This window comes from Somniosus microcephalus, unplaced genomic scaffold, assembly GCF_052327205.1.
Source record: "Somniosus microcephalus isolate GS21.2 unplaced genomic scaffold, FLI_Smic_1.0 unresolved_chr1, whole genome shotgun sequence".
Lineage (NCBI taxonomy): Eukaryota > Metazoa > Chordata > Chondrichthyes > Squaliformes > Somniosidae > Somniosus > Somniosus microcephalus.
This window is the reverse complement of record NW_028225179.1, coordinates 138,782,079-138,808,038: the sequence shown is the minus strand read 5'-3', so window position 1 is coordinate 138,808,038 and position 25,960 is coordinate 138,782,079. Positions and strand designations below refer to the sequence as shown.

General features: G+C 50.5%; 1 protein-coding gene across 1 annotated transcript in view; it reads left to right on the top strand.

Moving 5' to 3' along the window:
* LOC147096003 (allograft inflammatory factor 1-like) overlaps nt 1-25,960 on the top strand; it is a 64,784-nt gene that overhangs the window by 20,836 nt on the left and 17,988 nt on the right. Inside the window, exon 2 of the mRNA XM_085974968.1 lies at nt 3,825-3,886. Coding sequence (XP_085831094.1) covers nt 3,825-3,886 — 62 coding nt within the window. The remainder of the gene's footprint in view (nt 1-3,824; nt 3,887-25,960) is intronic.

The following is a 25,960-nucleotide window of genomic DNA, read 5'->3' as shown; positions in this document are numbered from 1 at the left end:
CCATTTACTGGTGCCCTGCCCCAATCTCCCATTTACTGGTACTTTCCCCAATCCCCCATTTACTGGTACTTTCCCCAATCCCCCATTTACTGGTACTTTCCCCAATCCCCCATTTACTGATGTCCTTCCCCAATCCCCCATTTACTGGTACTTTCCCCAATCCCCCATTTACTGGTACCTTCCCCAAGCCCCCACTTACTGATGTCCTTCCCCAATCCCCCATTTACTGGTACCTTCCCCAATCCCCCATTTACTGATGTCCTTCCCCAATCCCCCATTTACTGGTACCTTCCCAATCCCCCATTTACTGGTGCCCTTCCCCAAACCCCATTTACTGGTGTCTTTCCCCAATCCCCCATTTACTGGTGTCCTTCCCCAACCCCCATTTACTAGTTCCCTTCCCCAATCCCCCATTTACTGGTACCTTCCCCAATCCCCCATTTACTGGTGCCCTTCCCCAATCTCCCATTTACTGGTGTCCTTCCCCAACCCCCATTTACTAGTTCCCTTCCCCAATCCCCCATTTACTGGTGCCCTTCCCCAATCTCCCATTTACTGGTGTCCTTCCCCAATCCCCCATTTAATGCTGCCTTCCCCAACCCCCCATTTACTGGTGCCGTTCCCCAATCCCCTAAAGACCCACCAACAACCCAAAGACCCACCAACAGCCCAAAGACCCACCAACAACTCAATCCCCATTTACAGGTGCTTTCCCCAATCTCCCAATTACTGGTACCTTCCCCAACCCCCATTTTCTGGTACCTTCCCCAATCCCCCATTTACTGGTGCCTTCCCCAACCCCCATTTACTGGTGCCTTCCCCAATCCCCCATTTACTGGTGTACTTCCCCAACCCCCATTTTCTGGTGCCTTCCCCAATCCCCCATTTACTGGTACCTGCCCCAATCTCCCATTTACCGGTGCATTCCCCAATCTCCCATTTACTAGTCCCAGGCCCCAATCCCCCATTTACTGGTGCCTTTCCCAATCTCCCATTTACTGGTCCCCTGCCCCAATCCCCCATTTTACAGGTGCCTTCCCAATCCCCCATTTACTGGTGCCTTTCCCAATCTCCCATTTACTGGTGCCTTTCCCAATCTCCCATTTACTGGTCCCCTGCCCCAATCCCCCATTTTACAGGTGCCTTCCCCTATCTCGCATTTACTGGTGCCTTCCCCAATCCTCCATTTACTGGTGCCTTCCCCAATCCCTCATTTACTGGTGCCCTCCCCAATCCTCCATTTACTGGTGCCCTCCCCAATCCACCATTTACTGGTGCCTTCCCCAATCCCCCATTTACTTGTGCCCTCCCCCAATCCCTCACTTACTGGTGCCTTCCCCAATCCCCCATTCACTGGTTCCCTGCCCCAATCCACCAATTACTGGTGCCTTCCCCTATCTCGCATTTACTGGTGCTCTCCCCATTCCCTATTTACTGGTGCCCTTCCCCAATCCCCCATTTACTGGAGCCCTCCCCCAAATCTCCATTTACTGGTGCCCTCCCCCAAATCCCCACTTACTGGTGCCCTTCCCCAATCCGCCAAAGACCCACCAACAACCCAAAACCCACCAACAACCCAAAGACCCACCAACAGCCCAAAGACCCACCAACAGCCCAAAGACCCACCAACAGCCCAAAGACCCACCAACAACCCAGAGGCCCACCAACAGCCCAATGACCCACCAACAACCCAAAGACACACCAACAGCCCAAAGACCCACACAAAACCCAAAGACACACCAACAGCCCAAAGGCCCACCAACAACCCAAAGACACACCAACAGCCCAAAGACCCACCAACAACCCAAAGACCCATCAACAGCCCAAAGACCCATCAACAACCCAAAGACCCACCAACAACCCAAAGTCTCAGCAACACCCCAAAGACCCATCAACACCCCAAAGACCCATCAACACCCCAAAGACCCACCAACACCCCAAAGACCCACCAACAACCCAAAGACCCACCAACACCCCAAAGCTCCACCAACACCCCAAAGACCCACCAACACCCCAAAGACCCACCAACACCCCAAAGACCCACCAACAACCCAAAGTCTCAGCAACACCCCAAAGACCCACCAACAACCCAAAGACCCACCAACAACCTAAAGACCCAGCAACAACCCAAAGACCCACCAACAACCCAAAGTCTCAGCAACACCCCAAAGACCCATCAACACCCCAAAGACCCATCAACACCCCAAAGACCCATCAACACCCCAAAGCTCCACCAACACCCCAAAGACCCACCAACACCCCAAAGACCCACCAACACCCCAAAGACCCACCAACAACCCAAAGTCTCAGCAACACCCCAAAGACCCACCAACAACCCAAAGACCCACCAACAACCTAAAGACCCACCAACACCCCAAAGACCCAGCAACAACCCAAAGACCCACCAACCGCCCAAAGACCCACCAACAGCCCAAAGACCCAACAACAACCCAAAGACCCACAAACAACCCAAAGACCCACCAACAACCTAAAGACCCAGCAACAACCCAAAGACCCACAAACAACCCAAAGACCCACCAACAACCTAAAGACCCAACAACAACCCAAAGACCCACAAACAACCCAAAGACCCACCAACAACCTAAAGACCCAGCAACAACCCAAAGACCCACCAACCGCCCAAAGACCCACCAACAGCCCAAAGACCCAACAACAACCCAAAGACCCACAAACAACCCAAAGCCATATTGCAGCCCAAAGATCCCAATTCTGGCGAATTCCACACCTGTTTCAAGCCCCATGCTTGACTACTTTTTGACTGAGTTAATGTCGGCAACTGTATACTTACGCATCTCAACCACATCTTATATTCCACTTTCACCACTGTCGTACATCCCAGTTCAGATACAGCCGAGGTTAGAGTCAAAGTAAAACATTCCCCGCACTGTCGCACCAAAAACGCCCAGATCGTGTACAACATGGATTGCATATAAAGTAAAGCACTCCCTTCATTGTCCCGTCAATCACTCCCAGGTCAGGTACAGCACAGATTAAATATAGAGTAGAGTAAAGATGCCTCTATAATTGCAAAATACTGCAGATGCTGGAAACCTGAAATAACAACAGAAAATGCTGGAAACACTCAGCAGGCCAGGCAGTATCCGTGGAGAGAGAAACAGAGTTAACGTTTCAGGTCTGGGACCCTTCATCAGAACTGGAAAAAGCTGGAGATGTAACAGATATTAAGCAGGTGCAGAGACAGGGCGGCGGGGGGGTGATTAGGAGGGGAGGAAGAAATAGAAAGAACATCCTGTACTTTTGTAAGAGGCAGGAAAGATAAAATGTTGCAAATGGGAATGGCAAAAATCATACCGCATGAATAATGGGGGCAGGGATAATTATCTGAAATTGTTGAACTCAATGTTGAGCCCGGAAGGCTGCAAAGTGCCCAATCGAAAGATGAGGTGCTGTTCCTCGAGCTTACGTTGAGCTTCATTGGAACAATGTAATAGCCCGAGGACAGAGAGATCAGAGTGGGAGTGAAGCGGTGAATTAAAGTGACAGGCGACCGGAAGCTAGGGTCACCCGTACGGACTGAACGGAGGTGTTCCGCAAAGCGGTCGCCCAATCTGCGTTTCGTCTCCCCAATGTAGAGGAGACCGCATCGTGAGCAGCGAATACAGTATACTAGATTGCAAGAAGGACAAGTAAATCGCTGTTTCACCTGGAAGGGGTGTTTGGGGCCCTGGACAGTGGGAAGGGAGGAGGTAAAAGGGCAGGTGTTGCATCTCCTGCGCTTGCACTCTACACTGCCTTGTTGAAGTTACTTCTTAACGTAAGATTCTGTTTTGTGAATGTTTCAGGTGGTAAAGCCTTTGGAATCCTTAAAGTGCAACAGGATGACCGTCTAGAATCAATCAATAAGGTACGGAGAAAGAAAGGAATGGACGAGAGATAAACATATATTTTGTGAATTATTGTGCTCATCGAGGTAAGGGTTATTAATATTGTTAAGTGGAAGTATTTCCATTTCAGGCACCAAGTATCGTACCTCACAGGACAGATACAGTGTGGATTAGGTACATATTAAATTTCTCTCTTCACTGTCCCATCAAACACTCCCAGAATAGGTACAGTGTGGATTAGATACAGAGTAAAGCTCCCTCTACACTGTCATATCAAACACTCGCAGGGCAGATACAGCACAGGTTAGATACAGAGTAAAGCTCCTCTACACTGCCCCATCACACACTCCCAGGCCAGGTACAGCATGGGTTAGATACAGAGTAAAGCTCCCTCTACACAGTCCCATCAAACAATCCCAGGGCAGGTACAGCATGGGTTAGATACAGAGTAAAACTCCCTCTACACTGCCCCATCAAACACTCCCAGGACAGATACAGTAGGGGTTGATATAGAGTAAAGCTTCCTCTACACTGCCCCATCAAACACTCCCAGGACAGATACTGCAGGGGTTACATACAGAGTAAATCTCCCTCTACACTGCCTCATCAAACATTCCCAGGGCAGGTACAGCACGGGTTAGATACAGAGTAAAGCTCCCTCTACACTGCCCCATCAAACACTCCCAGGTCAGATACTGCAGGGGTTAGATACAGAAACATAGAAACATAGAAGATAGGAGCAGGAGTAGGCCATTCGGCCCCTCGAGCCTGCTCCGCCATTCAATGCGATCATGGCTGATCATCCAAATTCAGTACCCGGTTCCTGCTTTCTCCCCATACCCCTTGATCCCTTTAGCTTTAAGAAATATATCCAACTCCTTCTTGAATATATTTAATGTATTGGCCTCTACTGCGTTCTGTGGTAGAGAATTCCACAGGTTCACCACTCTGGGTGAAGAAATTCCTCCTCATCTCTGTCCTAAATGGCTTACCCCTTATCCTTAGACTGTGACCCCTGGTTCTGGACTCCCCGACCATCGGGAACATCCTTCCTGCATCTAGTCTGTCCAGTCCTGTCAGAATTTTAGAAGTTTCAATGAGATCCCCTCTCATTCTTCTAAACTCCAGCGAGTACAAGCCCAATTGACTGGTGAATCTTCGCTGAACTCCTTCCATGGCAAGAACATCCTTCCTCAGATAAGGTGACCAAAACTGTACACAATACTCAAGGTGTGGTCTCACCAAGGCCCTGTAAAACTGCAGCAAGACATCCTTGTTCCTGTACTCAAACCCTCTCGCTACGAAGGCCAACATACCATTTGCCTTCTTAACTGCCTGCTGCACCTGCATGCTTACCTTCAGCGACTGGTGCACAAGGACACCCAGATCTCGTTGCACTTCCCCTTCTCCCAATCTATTGCCATTCAGATAATAATCTGCCTTCCTGTTTTTGCCACCAAAGTGGATAACCTCGTGTTTATCTACGTTATATTGCATCTGCCATGCTTTTGCCCAATCACCCAACCTGTCCAAATCATCCTGGAGTTTCTCGGCATCCTCCTCACAGCACACACGCCCACCCAGCTTTGTGTCGTCTGCAAATTTGGAAATATTACATCTAGTTCCCTTGTCTAGATCATTAATATATATTGTGAATAGCTGGGGCCCAAGGACCGATCCCTGCGGTACCCCACTAGTCACTGCCTGCCACTCGGACAAAGAGCCATTTATTCCAACTCTTTGCTTTCTGTCTGCCAACCAGTTCTCTATCCAAGTCAATACCTTGCCCCCAATCCCATGTGCCTTAACTTTACACACTAATCTCTTATGCGGGACCTTATCAAAAGCCTTCTGAAAGTCCAAATACACAACATCCACTGGTTCTCCTTTATCTATTTTACCAGTTACATCCTCAAAAAATTCCAGTAGATTAGTCAAGCACGATTTACCTTTTGTAAATCCAAGTTGACTTTGTCCGATCCTGTCACTGTTTTCCAAGTGCTCTGCTATTACATCTTTTATAATGGACTCTAGCATTTTCCCCACTACCGATGTCAGGCTTACCGGTCTGTAATTCCCCGTTTTCTCTCTACCACCTTTTTTGAATAGTGGGGTAACATTAGCTACCCTCCAATCCATGGGTACTGTTCCAGATTCCATCGAATGCTGGAAGATGATCAGCAAAGCATCAACTATTTCTAGGGCCACTTCCTTAAGTACCCTAGGATGTAGATTATCAGGCCCTGGGGATTTATCGGCCTTCAATCCCATCAATTTCCCTAACACCATTTCCCTACAAATACTGATTTCTTTCAGTTCCTCCCTTTCATCAGACTCTATATTCCCCGACATCTCTGGGAGGTTATTTGTGTCCTCCTTTGAGTAGACAGAACCAAAATATGTATTTAATTGGTCTTCCATTTCTTTGTTCCCCATTATAAATTCCCCTGATTCTGACTGCAAGGGACCTACGCTTGACTTCACCAATCTTTTTCTCTTCACATATCTATAAAAGCTTTTACAGTCAGTTTTTATGTTCTATTCTATTTTCCCTTTCTTAATTAATCCCTTTGTCCTCCTTTGTTGAATCCTAAACTGCTCCCAATCCTCAGGTTTACTGCTTTTTCTGGCCAATTTATATGTCCTCTCCTTGGATCTTATGCTATCCCTAATTTCCCTTGTTAGCCATGGTTGAGTCACCTTTTTTGTTTTATTTTTATGCCAAACTGGGATGAACAAATTCTGCAGCTCATCCATGAGGTCTTTGAATGTTTGTCATTGCCTATCCACCGTCAACCCTTTGAGTGACATTCCCCAATCAATCCTACCCAACTTGCACCTCAGACCATCATAGTTTCCTTTATTTAAATTGAGGACCCTAGTCTCTGAGTCGACTACTTCATTCTCCATCTTAATGAAGAATTCGATCATTTTATGATCGCTCCGACCCAAGGGGCTCCCTCTACACTGTCCCATCAAACACTCCCAGGCCAGGTACAGCAGGGGTTAGATTCAGAGTAAAGCTCCCTCTACATTGCCCCATCAAACACTCCCAGGGCAGGTACAGCACAGGTTAGATACGTGGGTAAGCTCCCTCTACACTGTCCCATCAAACACTCCCAGGCCAGGTACAGCAGGGGTTAGATTCAGAGTAAAGCTCCCTCTACATTGCCCCATCAAACACTCCCAGGGCAGGTACAGCATGGGTTAGATACAGAGTAAAGCTCCCTCTACACTGTCCCATCAAACACTCCCAGGGCAGGTACAGCACGGGTTAGATACAGAGTAAAGAACAAATGAGGGAATGATATCATATGATGCTTTTCTTGGATTTGCATGTGCCTGTCTTTGTGTGGGCAGGCCAATAATGTGGGCGCCTATTTCTGGGCAGGCCTATACTGTGGGTGCCTATTTCTGGGCAGGCCTATACTGTGGGTGCCTATTTCTGGGCATGCCTATACTGTGGGTGCCTATTTCTAGGCAGGCCTATACTGTGGGCACCTATTTCTGGGCAGGCCTCTACTGTGGGCGCCTATTTCCAGGCAGGCCTATACTATTGGCGCCTATTTCTGGGCAGGCCTATACTGTGGGTGCCTATTTCTAGACAGGCCTATACTGTGGGCGCCTATTTCTGGACAGGCCTATACTGTGGGCGCCTATTTCTGGGCAGGCCTACACTGTGGGTGCCTATTTCTGGGCAGGCCTATACTGTGGGTGCCTATTTCTGGGCAGGCCTATACTGTGGGTGCCTATTTCTGGGCAGGCCTATACTGTGGGCGCCTATTTCTGGGCAGGCCTATACTGTGGGCGCCTATTTCTGGGCAGGCCTATACTGTGGACGCTTATTTCTGGGCAGGCCTATACTGTGGGTGCCTATTTCTGGGCAGGCCTATACTGTGGGCGTCTATTTGTGGACAGGCCTACACTGTGGGCGCCTATTTCTGCGAAGTGCGAGAACATGGCCGCCTATTTCTGGGCAGGCCTATAAGGTGCCTGCCCCCAAATGGACTAGAAGATTAAGGCAGGTGTAAAAGTGGCTAGGACCCAGCGTTATTCGATGCCACCCATAGTTCCTGCCACCGCCCCCTCCCTGCTCCCCAACCCCCACACCTCCTCAGTCTGGCGTTACTGCCTCGTAAACCAGAGGAAATTCATCCCCTCATTGCCTCGGCACAGACATTAAAAATGCCCACTTGAGACAAGTACCAGAGAGGAACAGACTCCAACAGGGTGCCCGGCATTCAGCGGAGAAGAAGGAAACTGGAAGAAGAAGATGTTTGTTTTTATTTGAATTGTGACACATTCAAAACCCATTTGGATAGAGTGTAACCACATGCGAGTGTCGACCTTGGCTCAGTGGGTAGCACTCCCACCTTTGAGTCAGGGGGCCATGGGTTCATAGTCCCACGCCAGAGACTGCAGCACAAAATCCAGGCCAACAAGTCCGGTGAGATGCTGAGGGAACTTTCCATTATCTATCAGGTGATCTGTAACATTGAATCTGCCCTCTCAGGTAGATGTGAAGGATCAGGGCAGGGGCCTTTTCCCAGTGTGTCCTGGACAACATTTATCTCTCAATCTGCATTGCCAAAAAAAAAAGCAACCAGATTAACTGGTCCTACATCTCAGTGCTGTTTGTGGGCACTTGCTGTGCACAAATTGACTGTCACATTTGCCTGTCAAGCAATTTGGAAGTTCAGAGGATGTGAAACACGCCACAATAATACAGGGGTCAGTAGTGTTTGAATGGGAGGAACATGGAACAAGGAACCAGTTGCCAAGATAATGTTTTGTTGCTGATGTCAGCTTTAATATAATGTTAAAATAAATAGTCTTAAATAATAAACTGTTTAAATTGAGGAAGTTCCCCAATGATTCAATGAGTATAAATAAACTCTGGCAACCCCCTCAAGCACCGCTCCCCGTTCAGTCAGACACCGGGCAGCCTGTTCTCAGCAGAGCGGATTAAACCTCTCGCCCACCTCTCCCCGTTCACAGTCAGACTCTGGGCAGCCTGTTCCCACCGGAGTGGATTAACCCTCTCACCCACCTCTCCCCATTCACATTCAGACTCTGGGCATCCTGTTCCCACCGGAGGGGAGTAACCCTCTCACCCACCTCTCCCTATTCACATTCAGACACCAGGCAGCCTGTTCCCAACGGAGGGTATTAACCCTCTCACCCACCTCTCCCCATTCACAGTCAGGCACTGGGCAGCCTGTTCCCAGCGTAGGGGATTAACCCTCTCACCCACCTCTCCCCATTCACAGTCAGACACTGGGCAGCCTGTTCCCAGCGGAGTGGAGTAACCCACTCACCCACCTCTCCCCATTCACAGTCAGACACCAGGCAGCCTGTTCCCAGCGGAGGGGATTAGCCCCCTCACCCACCTCTCCCCATTCACAGTCAGACACCAGGCAGCCTGTTCCCACCGGAGGGTATTAACCCTCTCACCCACCTCTCCCCATTCACAGTCAGACACCTTGCAGCCTATTACCAGTGGAGGGGATTAACCCTCTCACCCACCTCTCCCCATTCACTGTCATACACTGGGCAGCCTGTTCCCAGCAGAGGGGATTAACCCTCTCACCCACCTTTCCCCATTCACAGTCAGACATTGGGCAGCCTGTTCCTAGCGGAGGGGATTAACCCTCTCACCCACCTCTCCCCATTCACAGTCACACACCAGGCAGCCTGTTCCCACCGGAGGGTATTAACCCTCTCACCCACCTCTCCCCATTCACAGTCAGACAGCAGGCAGCCTGTTCCCATCGGAGGGGATTAACCCTCTCACCCACCTCTCCCCATTCACAGTCAGACACCGGGGCAGCCTGTTCCCAGGGGAGGGGATTAGCCCCCTCAGGCACCTCTCCCCATTCACAGTCAGACACTGGGCAGTCTGTTCCCAGGGGATGGGATTAACCCTCTCACCCACCTCTCCCCATTCACAGTCAGACACTGGGCAGCCTGTTCCCAGCGGATGAGATGAACTCTCTCACCCACCTCTCCCTGTTCACAGTCAGATTCCGGGCAGCCTGTTCCCAGCAGAGGGGATGATCCCTCTCACACACCTCTCCCCATTCACAGTCAGACACCGGGGCAGCCTGCTCCCACCAGAGGGGATAACCCTCTCACCCACCTCTCCCCATTCACAGTCAGACGCCTTGCAGCATGTTCCCACCGGAGGGGAGTAACCCTCTCACCCACCTCTCCCCATTCACAGTCAGACACCGGGGCAGCCTGTTCCCAGCGGAGGGGATTAACCCTCTCACCCACCTCTCCCCATTCACAGTCAGACACTGGGCAGCTTGTTCCCAGCGGAGGGGATTAACACTCTCACCCACCTCTCCCCATTCACAGTCAGACACTGGGCAGCCTGTTGCCAGGGGAGGGGATTAACCCTCTTTTCCAACCTCTGCCCATTCACTGTCAGACACCAGGCAGCCTGTTCCCACCAGAGGGTATTAACCCTCTCACCCACCTCTTCCCATTCACAGTCAGACACCAGGCAGCCTGTTCCCAGCAGAGGGGATTAACCCTCTCACCCACCTCTCCCCATTGACAGTCACACACCAGGCAGCCTGTTCCCACCGTAGGGTATCACCCTCTCACCCACCTCTACCCATTCACAGTCAGACACCAGGCAGCCTGTTCCCAGCGGAGGGGATTAACCCTCTCACCCATCTCTCCCCATTCACAGTCAGACACTGGACAGCCTGTTCCCAGCGGAGGGGATTAACCCTCTCACCCACCTCTCCCCATTTACAGTCAGGCACTGGGCAGCCTGTTCCCACCGGAGTGGAGTAACCCTCTCACCCACCTCTCCCCATTCACAGTCAGACACCAGGCAGCCTCTTCCCACCGGAGGGTATTAAACCTCTCACCCACCTTCCCCCAATCACAGTCAGGCACTGGGCAGCCTGTTCCCAGGGGAGGGGATTAACACTAGCTTCCACCTCTACCCATTCACAGTCAGACACGAGGCAGCCTGTTCCCAGCGGAGGCGATTAACCCTCTCACCCACCTCTCCCCATTCAGTCACACACCAGCCAGCCTGTTTCCACCAGAGGGTATTAACCCTCACACGCACCTCTCCCCATTCACAGTCAGACACCAGGCAGCCTGTTCCCATCGGAGGGAATTAAACCTCTCACCCACCTCTCCCCATTCACAGTCACACACCTTGCAGCCTATTCCCAGTGGAGGGGATTAACCCTCTCACCCATCTCTCCCCATTCACAGTCGGACACCAGGCAGCCTGTTCCCAGTGGAGGGCGTTAACCCTCTCATACATCTCTCCCCATTCACAGTCAGACACCGGGGCAGCCTGTTCCCAGGGGAGGGGATTAAACCTCTCACCCACCTCTCCCCATTCACAGTCAGACACCGGGGCAGCCTGTTCCCAGCGGAGGGGATTAACCCTCTCACCCACCTCTACCCATTCACAGTCAGACACTGGGCAGCCTGTTCCCAGCGGAGGGGATTAACTCTCTCACCCACCACTCCCCATTCACAGCGAGACACTGGACAGCCTGTTCCCAGGGGAGGGGATTAACCCTCTCACCCACCTCTCCCCATTCACAGTCAGACACTGGACAGCCTGTTCCCAGGGGAGGGGATTAACCCTCTCACCCACCTCTCCCCATTCACAGTCAGACACCAGGCAGCCTGGCCCAGCGGAGGGGATTAACCCTCTCACCCACCTCTCTGCATTCACAGTCAGACACCAGGCAGCCTGTTCCCACCAGAGGGTATTAACCCTCTCACCCACCTCTCCCCATTCACTGTCAGACACTGGGCAACCTGTTCCCAGCGGAGGGGATTAACCCTCTCACCCACCTCTCCCCATTCACAGTCACACACCAGGCAGCCTGTTACCACCGGTGGGTATTAACCCTCTCAACCACCTCTCCCCATTCACAGTCAGACACCAGGCAGCCTGTTCCCATCGGAGGGGATTAACCCTCTCATCCACCTCTCCCCATTCACAGTCAGACACTGGGCAGCCTGTTCCCAGCGGAGGGGATTAACCCTCTCGCCCATCTCTCCCCATTCACAGTCAGACACTGGACAGCCTGTTCCCAGCAGAGGGGATTAACCCTCTCACCCACCTCTCCCCATTTACAGTCAGGCACTGGGCAGCTCGTTCCCAGCTGAGGGGATTAACGCTCTCACCCACCTCTCCCCATTCACAGTCAGACACCAGGCAGCCTGTTCCCAGCGGAGGGGATTAACCCTCTCACCCATCTCTCCCCATTCACAGTCAGACACCGGGGCAGCCTGTTCCCAGTGTGGGGGATTAACCCTCTCACCGACCTCTCTCCATTCACAGTCAGACACCGGGCAGCCTGTTCCCACCGGAGGGGATTAACCCTCTCACCCACCTCTCCCCATTCACAGGCAGACACCAGGCAGCCTGTTCCCAGCGGAGGGGATTAACACTCTATTCCACCTCTCCCCATTCACAGTCAGACACTGGGCAGCCTGTTCCCAGCGGAGGGGATTAACTCTCTCAACCACCTCTCCACATTCACAGTCAGACACCGGGGCAGCCTGTTCCCAGCGGAGGGGATTAACCCTCTCACCCACCTCTTCCCATTCACAGTCAGACACCTTGCAGCCTGTTCCCAGCGGAGGGGATTAACCCTCTCACCCACCTCTCCCCATTCACAGTCAGACACTGGACAGCCTGTTCCCACCGGAGTGGAGTAACCCACTCACCCACCTCTCCCCATTCACAGTCAGACACCAGGCAGCCTGTTCCCAGCGGAGGGGATTAGCCCCCTCACCCACCTCTCCCCATTCACAGTCAGACACCAGGCAGCCTGTTCCCACCGGAGGGTATTAACCCTCTCACCCACCTCTCCCCATTCACAGTCATGCACTGGGCAGCCTGTTCCCAGGGGAGGGGATTAACACTCGCTTCCACCTCTCCCCATTCACAGTCATACAACAGGCAGCCTGTTCCCATTGGCGGGGATTAACCCTCTCACCCACCTCTCCCCATTCACAGTCAGACACCTTGCAGCCTATTACCAGTGGAGGGGATTAACCCTCTCACCCACCTCTCCCCATTCACTGTCATACACTGGGCAGCCTGTTCCCAGCAGAGGGGATTAACCCTCTCACCCACCTTTCCCCATTCACAGTCAGACACTGGGCAGCCTGTTCCGAGCGGAGGGGATTAACCCTCTCACCCACCTCTCCCCATTCACAATCAGACATTGGGTGGCCTGTTCCCAGCGGAGGGGATTAACCCTCTCACCCACCTCTCCCCATTCACAGTCACACACCAGGCAGCCTGTTCCCACCGGAGGGTATTAACCCTCTCACCCACCTCTCCCCATTCACAGTCAGACAGCAGGCAGCCTGTTCCCATCGGAGGGGATTAACCCTCTCACCCACCTCTCCCCATTCACAGTCAGACACCGGGGCAGCCTGTTCCCAGGGGAGGGGATTAGCCCCCTCAGGCACCTCTCCCCATTCACAGTCAGACACTGGGCAGTCTGTTCCCAGGGGATGGGATTAACCCTCTCACCCACCTCTCCCCATTCACAGTCAGACACTGGGCAGCCTGTTCCCAGCGGATGAGATGAACTTTCTCACCCACCTCTCCCCATTCACAGTCAGACACCGGGGCAGCCTGCTCCCACCAGAGGGGATAACCCTCTCACCCACCTCTCCCCATTCACAGTCAGACGCCTTGCAGCATGTTCCCACCGGAGGGGAGTAACCCTCTCACCCACCTCTCCCCATTCACAGTCAGACACCGGGGCAGCCTGTTCCCAGCGGAGGGGATTAACCCTCTCACCCACCTCTCCCCATTCACAGTCAGACACTGGGCAGCTTGTTCCCAGGGGAGGGGATTAACACTCTCACCCACCTCTCCCCATTCACAGTCAGACACTGGGCAGCCTGTTGCCAGGGGAGGGGATTAACCCTCTTTTCCAACCTCTGCCCATTCACAGTCAGACACCAGGCAGCCTGTTCCCAGCAGAGGGGATTAACCCTCTCACCCACTTCTCCCCATTCACATTCAGACACCAAGCAGCCTGTTCCCATCGGAGGGGAATAACCCTCTCACCCACCTCTCCCCATTCACAGTCAGACACTGGGCAGCCCGTTCCCAGCGGAGGGGATTAACTCTCCCACCCACCTCTCCCCATTCACAGTCAGACACCGGGGCAGCCTGCTCCCACCGGAGGGGATAACCCTCTCACCCACCTCTCCCTGTTCTGTCAGACACCAGGGCAGCCTGTTCCCAGTGGAGGGGATTAACCCTCTCACGCACCTCTCCCCATTCACAGACAGACACCTTGCAGCCTGTTCCCAGCAGAGGGGATTAACCCTCTCACCCATCTCTCCCCATTCACAGTCAGACACCGGGCAGCCTGTTCCCAGTGGAGGGGATTAACCCTCTCACCCACCACTCCCCATTCACAGTCAGACACCGGGCAGCCTGTTCCCAGTGGAGGGGATTAACCCTCTCACCCATCTCTCCCCATTCACAGTCACACACCGGGCAGCCTGTTCCCAGTTTGAGGGATTAACACTCTCACCCACCTCTCCCCATTCACAGTCAGACACTGGGCAGCTTGATCCCAGGGGAGGGTATTAACCCTCTCACACACCTCTCCCCATTCACAGTCAGACACCAGGCAGCCTGTTCCCAGCGGAGGGGATTAACCCTCTCACCCACCTCTCCCCATTCACAGTCAGACACCGGGCAGCCTGTTCCCAGCGGAGGGGATTAACCCTCTCACCCACCTCTCCCCATTCACAATCAGACACTGGGCAGCCTGTTCCCAGTGGAGGGGATTAACCCTCTCACCCACCTCTCCCTATTCACAGTCAGACACTGGGCAGCCTGTTCCCAGTGGAGGGGATCACCTCTCCCACCCACCTCTCCCTGTTCAGTCAGACACCGGGCAGCCTGTTCCCAGCGGAGGGGATTAACTCTCTCACCCACCTCTCCCCATTCACAGTCAGACACGGGGCAGCCTGTTGCCATCGGAGGGGATTAACCCTCTCACCCACCTCTCCCTGTTCAGTCAGACACTGGGCAGCCTGTTCCCAGCGGAGGGGATTAACCCTCTCACCCACCTCTCCCCATTCACAGTCAGACACCTTGCAACCTGTTCCCAGTGGAGGGGATTAACCCTCTCACCCACCTCTCCCTGTTCAGTCAGACACCGGGGAAGCCTGTTCCCAGTGGCGAGGATTAACCCTCTCACCCACCTCTCCCCATTCACAGTCAGACACCTTGCAACCTGTTCCCAGTGGAGGGGATTAACCCTCTCACCCACCTTTCCCTGTTCAGTCAGACACCGGGGAAGCCTGTTCCCAGTGGCGAGGATTAACCCTCTCACCCACCTCTCCCCATTCACAGTCAGACACCTTGCAACCTGTTCCCAGTGGAGGGGATTAACCCTCTCACCCACCTTTCCCTGTTCAGTCAGACACCGGGGAAGCCTGTTCCCAGTGGCGAGGATTAACCCTCTCACCCACCTCTCCCCATTCACAGTCAGACACAGGACAGCCTTTTCCCAGTGGAGGGGATTAACCCACTCATCCAACTCTCCCCATTCACAGTCAGACACTGGACAGCCTGTTCCCAGCGGAGGGGATTAACCCTCTCACCCACCTCTCCCCATTCACAGTCAGACACCTTGCAGCCTGTTCCCAGCAGAGGGGATGATCCCTCTCACCCACCTCTCCCCATTCACAATCAGACACGGGGCAGCCTATTCCCAGTGGAGGGGATTAACCCTCTCACCCACCTCTCCCCATTCACAGTCAGACACTGGGCAGCCTGCTCCCACAGGAGGGGATTAACCCTCTCACCCATCTCTCCCCATTCACAGTCAGACACCTTGCAGCCTGTTCCCAGCAGAGGGGATGATCCCTCTCACACACCTCTCCCCATTCACAGTCAGACACCTTGCAGCCTGTTCCCAGCGTAGGGGATTAACCCTCTCACCCATCTCTCCCCATTCACAGTCAGACACCGGGGCAGCCTGTTCCCACCGAAGGGTATTAACCCTCTCACCCATTGAAATAAAGAATAGATTAGCCTTCCAAAGCTAGGCTTTATTAACTTTAAAATCAGCAGCATATCTTTCCACATCCAGTCCCAACTAAAGCTAGAAAAGGACTGAATTTAAGGTAGCCACAACACATCATGTGATCATCAACTACCAATGAGATTACAACACATATCCCAAGGCAGTTAACAAACAACGAATCACAATACTTTTACTAATCAAGGAATAATCACCACATTCACCCCTCCTTTTAAAATATACTCCAACCTAATAACTTTTACAATTTGCAATTAATTATTTACAACTAAACTATGCACGAGAATAAAACTATTTACATAACACAATACTAAATGAACAACAACAAATAATAACATTACGCATAAGTATTAAGTATCTCTCAACTAAAACAATATACTATAATATTTCAACAATTTTTAAACATTACTATCAATTTAAAAGTCCATTTTCAATCGGTCGACCGGATATCTTGTTCGTGTCGACCTTCTTAACCTTGGTGAAATTCCTTGCCCTACCACGCCAGAAGGCACAGAAGTATCTTCAACAGGAAGGCTATCCATATCCCGATTCTCAACGGTTTCCGGATTAGAAATCCCATCAGAAGATGAACTGGGATGGTCATAAACATCTATCAAAGGCTGACTAATAGAAGTATGATTATCTGCAATCGGATTGGAAATATTCGTAGTATCTGTAACAGCATCCACATTATCCGAAACATGACCATTATTATTATCCTCAGAAGAGGGCTGGCCCCCACAAGGAGCCAAGTCTTTAATTGAAACAGTACTTTCTTTCCCATCTTGGAATCGAATATGAGCATATTGGGAATTTGCCTCCAACAGCTCCACCTCCTCCACCAAGGGGTCATATTTTGACAATCTAACATGGCGTCGAAGCAACACAGGTCCCTGCATAGTAAGCCATGAAGGTACCGAATATCCCGTAGTAGATCTCCGCGGATAGTTAAAGAGCCTTTCATGGGGGGTCACATTAGTAGCTGTTGAAAGCAATGATCTAATGGAATGCAGGGCATCAGGCAGCACCATTTCCCACTGTGTATTCTTAAGGTTCCGGGATGTCAACGCCAACATAACTGCCTTCCAGATCACCCCATTGTATCGTTCACACTGTCCATTACCCTGGGGATTATACGGGGTAGTTCTACAAGTAGAAATTCCCCGACTCTGAAGGTATTCCTTCAACTGGGAAGACATAAAAGAACTTCCCTGATCCGAATGGATATACGCAGGCATCCCAAAGATGACAAAAAGTTGAGTCAAACATTTAATAACTGTAGCAGCTGATACATCTGCACAGGGAAAAGCAAAAGGGAACCTTGAAAACTCGTCCACAACAGTAAATATATATCGGTTTTGAGTAGTTGAAGGAAGAGGTCCCTTAAAATCGACACTCAAATGTTCAAAAGGAGAAGTAGCCTTTATAAGATGAGCTCGTTGAGGCTTAAAGAAATTCGGTTTACACCGAGCACAGATAGAACATGATGAAGTCACCCGCTTGACGTCTTCAACTGAAAAAGGCAAGTTCTTACTGCGTACAAAGTGTATCATCCTCGTAACCCCAGGATGACATAAGGCATTGTGAAGATTAATAAGCGTATCTCCGTGAATCACAGAACAATAAGCCCTCGACAGTGCATCAGCAGCAACATTATCCTTCCCCGGACGATAAACTATGTCAAAATGGTAACATGCCAACTCAATCCTCCATCTCATTATTTTATCATTTTTAATCTTTCCAAAATGTTTAACATCAAACATAAAGGACACAGATTTTTGATCAGTTACCAACGTGAAATGTCGCCCCGATAAATAATGTCTCCATTTACGCAATGCTTCTACTATTGCGTATGCCTCTTTTTCTATTGAGGAATGTCTTTTTTCACTATTATTCAAAGTACGTGAGAAAAAGGCCACAGGTCTTCCATTTTGGTTCAAAGTAGCCCCAATTGCAAAATCCGAAGCATCCGTCTCAATCACAAAGGGAACCTGCTCATCAATGGAATGCACAACTGCTCCTAAAATATCCTTTTTAAAATTCTCAAAACATGTCCTGGCCTCCCATGATAGAGGATATGTCGTAACCCGAATAAGAGGCCGGATCTTCCGTGAAAAATTTGCAATCCAATTAGAATAATAAGAAAACAGTCCAACAACTCGTTGCAAAGCCTTAGAATTAGTAGGACAAGGTAAATCGATCAATGGTCGCAGACGTTCTGGATCTGGTTTAATCTTATTTCCCGAAATAATATACCCCAGTAGATTTACCTCAGTAGTCGAAAAGATACATTTCTCTTTGTTAAAAGTTAAATCAACTTTTTCTGCAGCTTGAAGGAATCTTTTTAAATTAGAATCATGCTCCACCCTTGATTTGCCACACACTGTGATGTCATCTAAGTATGAAAAGGTGTCAGAGAGGGAGTTATCACTTATAAAAGCATCCATTGCCCGTTGAAAACAAGCAACACCATTAGTAACACCAAATGGTATTCGGCAAAACTGATACAGCTTTCCACCAGCCTCAAAGGCCGTATATGGTTGATCCTTCTTAACAATAGGAATCTGATGATAAGCACTCTTTAAATCAATAGTGCTAAAAACTTTATACTGAGATACTTTATTGATAAGCTCATCAATCTTAGGCAAAGGGTACGCGTCTAATTGAGTATACCTATTAATAGTTTGGGAATAGTCTATCACCATTCGTTTCTTGTGTCTCTCATTGGTCGTGACAACTACCTGTGCTCGCCAAAGCGAACAACTAGGTTCAATGATTCCTTCCAATAAGAGACGTTGAACTTCAGAATTAATAAATTCTCTATCCTGACTACTATATCTTCTTGACTTGGTAGCAATTGGCTTACAATCCGACATCAAATTGGAAAAAAGTGATAATGGAGGAATAGATAAAGAGGTTAATCCACAAATAGATAAAGGTGGCTTAGTCCCTCCAAATGAAAGACTAAGAGACTCGTGTAACTGAAGCACATCATGTCCAATCAAAATATCCGCACAGAGATTAGGCAAAACAGATAGGCGTATATCAGTATACGTATTACCTAGAAGAACCATTTTCACAAAGCAACAACCAGCTATTTGTGAAGTAAGGGTCGTCTGAGCCATACACACCTGATATGTAACAGGCGAAATTTTCAAATGCTTCTCCTTCGCAAACTGAAGACTTATAAAACTCTCAGTACTGCCTGTATCTATAAGGGCCTTCACTTCCAACCCATTAATTGAGCCGTAACTATAGCTTTGTTTAGGCCATGAGCAAATGCAGCAGAAATTGATGCAATAAACGCCCTATCTAAAGGCTGAATAGTCACAGAAGAGGTAGTGGAGGAAGACCCTCCCACACCAGGAGAAGGGAAGGTAATTGAACCTGATGATTTGCACACACGTGCATAATGACCTCTCTTGCCGCATTTACTACACACAGCCTCCCGAGCAGGACACTTCAGACGAGGGTGCCGGATATTCCCACAAAAATAACACTTCTGAATCCTAGAGGCAATGGCCGCCGAAGTAGAAACTGTTTCAAAATCTCATAAACCACTCCCATTAAGTCCACATAATTCCTTTTCATCCGAAACTGCCGAAACCATAGTCGCAGGCCGATTAAAAAGAGCATAAGAATCCGAACTTCTCTGAGCCACATCCAATGTAGAAGCTTGCTCAAAAGCACTTTTAAGATCCAGAGTCTTATTTTCTAACAACCGCTGACGAATTGATCTAGACAGTAATCCATTAATAAAAGCATCCCGTACCGATTCATCCTTATATTCTTCAGCCGTCGCAGCCTTATAATTACAGTCAACACTAAGGCACCGAAGTGCTTGTAAATAAGTATCCAAAGATTCTCCCACCTGCTGCCTACGGGCAGATAGAAGATGACGTGCAAATACCTCATTCTTTGGTTTAACAAAAATCTTTTCCAATGTAGAAATAGCCTCTTCATAAGTTTTACAGTGCAAAATATATTTATATACATCCGGGTCAATGTAGTTGATAAGCATATTCAGCTTATTTAGAGCCTCTTGATCCAACACGCCCAAAAAGCTTTTAAATGTACAATACCAATGTTTCCATTTATCATCCACTCCAGCAGAATTGGGGTCAGCCTTGAATCGTTCTGGTTGAAGATATCGCTCCATTCTAACATAAAGTTAATAAATTGAAATAAAGAATAGATTAGCCTTCCAAAGCTAGGCTTTATTAACTTTAAAATCAGCAGCATATCTTTCCACACCCAGTCCCAACTAAAGCTAGAAAAGGACTGAATTTAAGGTAGCCACAACGCATCATGTGATCATCAACTACCAATGAGATTACAACACATATCCCAAGGCAGTTAACAAACAACGAATCACAATACTTTTACTAATCAAGGAATAATCACCACACCCACCTCTTCCCATTCACAGTCAGACACCAGGCAGCCTGTTCCCAGCGGAGGGGATTAACCCTCTCACCCACCTCTCACCATTCACTGTCAGACACTGGGTGGCCAGTTCCCAGCGGAGGGGATTAACCCTCTCACCCACCTCTCCCCATTCACAGTCACACACCAGGCAGCCTGTTCCCACCGGAGGGGATTAACACTCTCTTCCACCTCTCCCCATTCACAGTCAGACACCTTGCAGCCTGTTCCCAGCGGAGGGGATTAACCCCCTCACCCATCTCTCCCCATTCACAGTCATACACCAGGGCAGCCTGTTACCAGGGGAGGGTATTAACCCCCTCACCCACCTCTCCCCATTCACAGTCAGACACCAGGCAGCCTGTTCCCAGCGGAGGGGATTAACACTCTAGCCCACCTCTGCCCATTCACAGTCAGACACCGGGTCAGCCTGTTCCCAGCGGAGGGGATGAACCCTCTCACCCACCTCTCCCCATTCACAGTCAGACACCTTGCAGCCTGTTCCCAGCGAAGGGAATTTACCCTCTCACCCACCTCTGCCCATTCACAGTCAGATACTGGGCAGCCTGTTCCCAGCGGATGGGATTAACCCTCTCACCCACCTCTCCCCATTCACAGTCAGACACCGGGCAGCCTGTTCCCACCGGAGGGGATTAACCCTCGCACCCACTTCTCCCCATTCGCAGTCAGACACCAGGCAGCCTGTTCCCAGCGGAAGGGATTAACCCTCTCACCCACCTCTCCCCATTCACAGTCAGACAATGGGCAGCATGTTCCCAGTGGAGGGGATTAACCCTCTCACCCACCTCTCCCTATTCACAGTCAGACACCGGGGCAGCCTGTTCCCAGCGGAGGGGATGAACCCTCTCACCCACCTCTCCCTATTCACAGTCAGACACCTTGCAGCCTGTTCCCATCGAAGGGAATTAACCCTCTCACCCACCTCTGCCCATTCACAGTCAGATACTGGGCAGCCTGTTCCCGGCGGAGGGGATTAACCCTCTCACCCACCTCTCCCCATTCACAGTCAGACACTGGGCAGCCTGTTCCCAGGGGAGGTGATTAACCCTCTCACCCACCTCTCCCCATTCACAGTCAGACACCGGGCAGCCTGTTCCCACCGGAGAGGATTAACCCTCTCACTCACCTCTCCCCATTCACAGTCAGACACCAGGCAGCCTGTTCCCTGTGGAGGGGATTAACCCTCTCACCCACCTCTCCCCATTCACAGTCAGACACCAGGCAGCCCATTCCCAGCGGAGGCGATTAACCCTCTCACCCACCTCTCCCCATTCACAGTCAGACACCAGGCAGCCCATTCCCAGCGGAGGGGATTAACCCTCTCACCCACCTCTCCCCATTCACAGTCAGACACTGGGCAGCCTGTTCCCAGCAGAGGGGATTAACCCTCTCACCCACCTCTCCCTATTCACGGTCAGACACTGGGCGGCCTGTTCCCAACGGAGGGGATTAACCCTCTCACCCACCTCTCCCTATTCACGGTCAGACACTGGGCAGCCTGCCCCCAGTGGAGGGGGTTAACCCTCTCACCCACCTCTCCCCATTCACAGTCTGATACCAGGCAGCCTGTTCCCAGCGGAGGGGATTAACCCTCTAACCCACCTCTGCCCATTCACAGTCAGACACCGGGGCAGCCTGTTCCCAGCGGAGGGGATTAACCCTCTCATCCACCTCACCCCATTCACAGTCAGACTAAGGGGCAGTCTTTTCCCAGCGGAGGGGATTAACCCTCTCACCAACCTCTGCCCATTCACAGTCAGACACCGGGCAGTCTTTTCCCAGCGGAGGGGATTACCTCTCTCACCCACCTCTCCCCATTCACAATCAGACTAAGGGGCAGTCTTTTCCCAGCGGAGGGGATTAACCCTCTCACCCACCTCTCCCCATTCACAGTCAGACACTGGGAAGCATGTTACCAGCGGAGGGGATTAACCCTCTCACCCATCTCTCCCCATTCACAGTCAGACACCAGTCAGCCCATTCCCAGCGGAGGCGATTAACCCTCTCACCCACCTCTCCCCATTCACAGTCAGACACTGGGCAGCATGTTACCAGCGGAGGGGATTAACCCTCTCACCCACCTCTCCCTATTCACCGTCAGACTAAGGGGCAGTCTTTTCCCAGCGGAGGGGATTAACCCTCTCACCCATCTCTCCCCATTCACAGTCAGACACCAGTCAGCCCATTCCCACCGGAGGCGATTAACCCTCTCACCCACCTCTCCCCATTCACAGTCAGACACCAGTCAGCCTGTTCCCAGCGGAGGGGATTAACCCTCTCACCCACCTCTCCCCATTTGCCTTTACAGATGATCTAGACCCTGGGCTGCAGGGTTTACAAAATCAGCCGAATTAACCATGACATCTTTCAGTTCCTGTGTCTCAAATGCTCAGAATCTAGAGAGCTGTGGGGTTTACTAAACTTCCTGTCAGTGCACAGCAGCTGAGACCAGGCAGGAAGCACGTTCCCTACTCTGCCATGGAGCAGGGGGATGTGAGTAACTGCTGGCTGTGTAGCCGAGTGGGACGAGAAGCTTTCATGAATATTTCACAAGGGTCAGAGGAACATTATTTACACTTAAACAAATCAGATATTTCCTACACTATATAAATTCAACTTTGTTCTTTCTCTCTCTCTCTCTTTCTGTATTTCTTTCGATCTGCTCCCACAAATGGCAATGACCAGATAATCTGTTTTTAGTGACGTTGGTTGAAGGGTAAATATCGGGCAGGACACCGGGGAGAACTCCCCTGCTCCTCCGCAAAACTGTTCTCCTTCGGAAGGCAAAGAGGAGATTGGATGGAGGTGTTTAAAATCATGGAGGGTTTCGCTGGAGTAACTAAGGAGAAACTGTTTCCACTGGCTGAAGGGTCGATAACCAGGGGGCACAGATTTAAGGGGATTGGCAAAAGAACCTGGGGCGACATGGGGAAAAACGTTTCTCCGCAACGAGTGGTTAGGATTTGGAATGCGCTGCCTGATCGGGTGGTGGAGGCAGATTCAATAGTAGCCCTCAAAAGGGAGTTGGATAAATTGCAGGGATATGTGGAAAGAGCGGGGGAGCGGGACTAACTGGATTGCTGGCCGCAAGAAAAACAGAAAATGCTGGAAGTACTCAGCAGGTCAGGCAGCATCTGTGGAGAGAGAAACAGTTTCTCTCTCCACAGATGCTGCCTGACCTGCTGAGTACTTCCAGCATTTTCTGTTTTTATTTCAGATTTCTAGCTTCCGCAGTATTTTGCTTCTGCTCTTCGATGGGCCGAATGACCTCCTTCTATGCTGTAATGATTCTATAATAGTGGGCGTGGGATCTTTTAAATCCATCTTAGAGGGCAGAGGGGGCCTCAGTTTAAACATCTCATCTGAATGGAGCACCTCCGACCGTACAGCACCCCCTTCAACTGCAGTGGGAGTGTTGGCCTAGATTATGTGCCCAAGGTTCTCCTGGAGTGGGACTTGAACCCACAACCGTCTGACTTGGAAGCAAGAGTACTACCCACAGGGCCACGGCTGGCACACCTGGGAGCTGCTACAATATAGTACAAGAGTTCGACCGCACGGACTTGACCTCTCCTCTCTATGTTACATGCTCTCTCGCCTGGCTGCATGGCCTACTTCTCAGGCAAGAGCGATCGCTGCTGCCACACAGGCCAAGCAGTTCATTTCCTGTGTGGCTAATGTGTGAGTGCGTAGTGGATCTGACCCGCCCGCTGTGTCTTACGCCTGCTGCTAAATGTAGGGCAAGTGTCGATCGATTGCATGGAAGAGGACGGAATCAAAACTTAAAAGCACAGCAGAGTGTAACAGCTTAAAATAGAGCGAGAGAGAGAGTGAATGTTTGTGTTACTGACTGCCAGAAGTAGGTCCTTTTGGATGGGAGGAAACTCTAAGTGCAGAGTAGGGGCAACAATGCAGGACAACATCAAGGTTGAACAAGGTAGCACAACAACAACTTGCATTTATAGAGTACCTTTAGCATGGTATTCGCTGGAGTTTAGGAGAATGAGAGGGGACCTCATTGAAACGTATAAAATTCTGACAGGACTAGAAAGGCAGGATGCAGGGAGGATGTTTCCGCTGGCTGGGGGTTCTAGAACGAGGGGTCACAGTCTCAGGGTACTGGGTAGGACATTTAGGACTGAGATGAGGAGAAATGTCTTCACTCAAAGGGTGGTGAACCTGTGCAATTCTCTACCACAGAAGGCTGTGGAGGCCAAGTTGTAAAGGAAAAAGCCATATTCCAAGAGATACACCATCCTATGAACAGATTTTTGATATTATTAAAACATGATATACTGGATTTAAAAATCTAAAGTCTCAACAACACAAGCTGTGCAAACAGGCACCTGAGATGGGATGGTTTGATAACAAAAGTTGTAAACACCACGGCCTTGAAATGGGAATCGGTTAAAAATACTAAAACAATGGCCCTATTGAAATAGCAGTTTGGTGCTTCCAGAGGGTCTGGAGTTTGGGAGAAACACAATGGAATGACCCAAGTAAAGTGTTAAAAACTAACACTTCGAACAGGAACACAGAATATTAAAAAACCATGTGCCTTTGTAAAGGTAACATCAAATGAAACCCAGCAGAGGTCTCCGAGTGTTAAGAACCTAAGAACAGAAGACGTAGGAGCAAGATTAGGCCATTCAGCCCCTCGAGCCTGCTCCGCCATTCAATTAGATCATGGCTGATCTGATCTTGGCCTCAACTCCACTTCCCTGCCCACTGTCCATAACCCTTGACTCCCTTATCATTCAAAAATCTGTCTGTCTCCACTATCACCGGTTGGTAGGGCCGGAGGTGGTTACGGAGATAGGGAGGGTGCGAGGCCACGGAGGTGAGGCAAATCAAGGTGCTGTGGTTAGATGAGGTCAGGCTTCGGTTTCAGAAGCCTGAAGATTGTAGAAAGGAAGTATGACTGAGGGAAGTGAGGAGCCCCACAGTTTGGAGATGATGGGAGAGGATGAGTTAGATAAGGGGATGGCGCAACAAGTCATGGGGGTAGAAATCCAACTTGAGAGGTAGCACAAAACCAGCAATATTGCATCGACTGCCCGCCAAATTTTGTCTGATAATCGCATCTATGAAGTGCCTCGGGACGTTTTTTTAATTCATTCATGGGATGTGGGCATTTATTGCCCATCCCTAATTGCCCTTGAGAAGGTGGTGGTGAGCCGCCATCTTGAACCGCTGCAGTCCGTGTGCTGAAGGTACTCCCACAGTGCTGTTAGGGAGGGAGTTCCAGGATTTTGACCCAGCGACGATGAAGGATCGGCGATATATTTTCAAGTCAGGATGGTGTGTGACTTGGAGGGGAACTTGCAGGTGATGGTGTTCACATGCGCCTGCTGCCCTTGTCCTTCTAGGTGGAAGAGGTCGCGGGTTTGGGAGGTGCTGCCAAAGAAGCCTTGTCGAGTTGCTGCAGTGCATCTTGTAGATGGTACACATGGTACACACTGCAGCCACGGTACACTGGTGGTGGAGGGAGTGAATGTTTAAGGTGGTGGAGGGGGTGCCAATCAAGCAAACTGCTTTGTCCTGGATGGTGTTGAGCTTCTTGAGTGT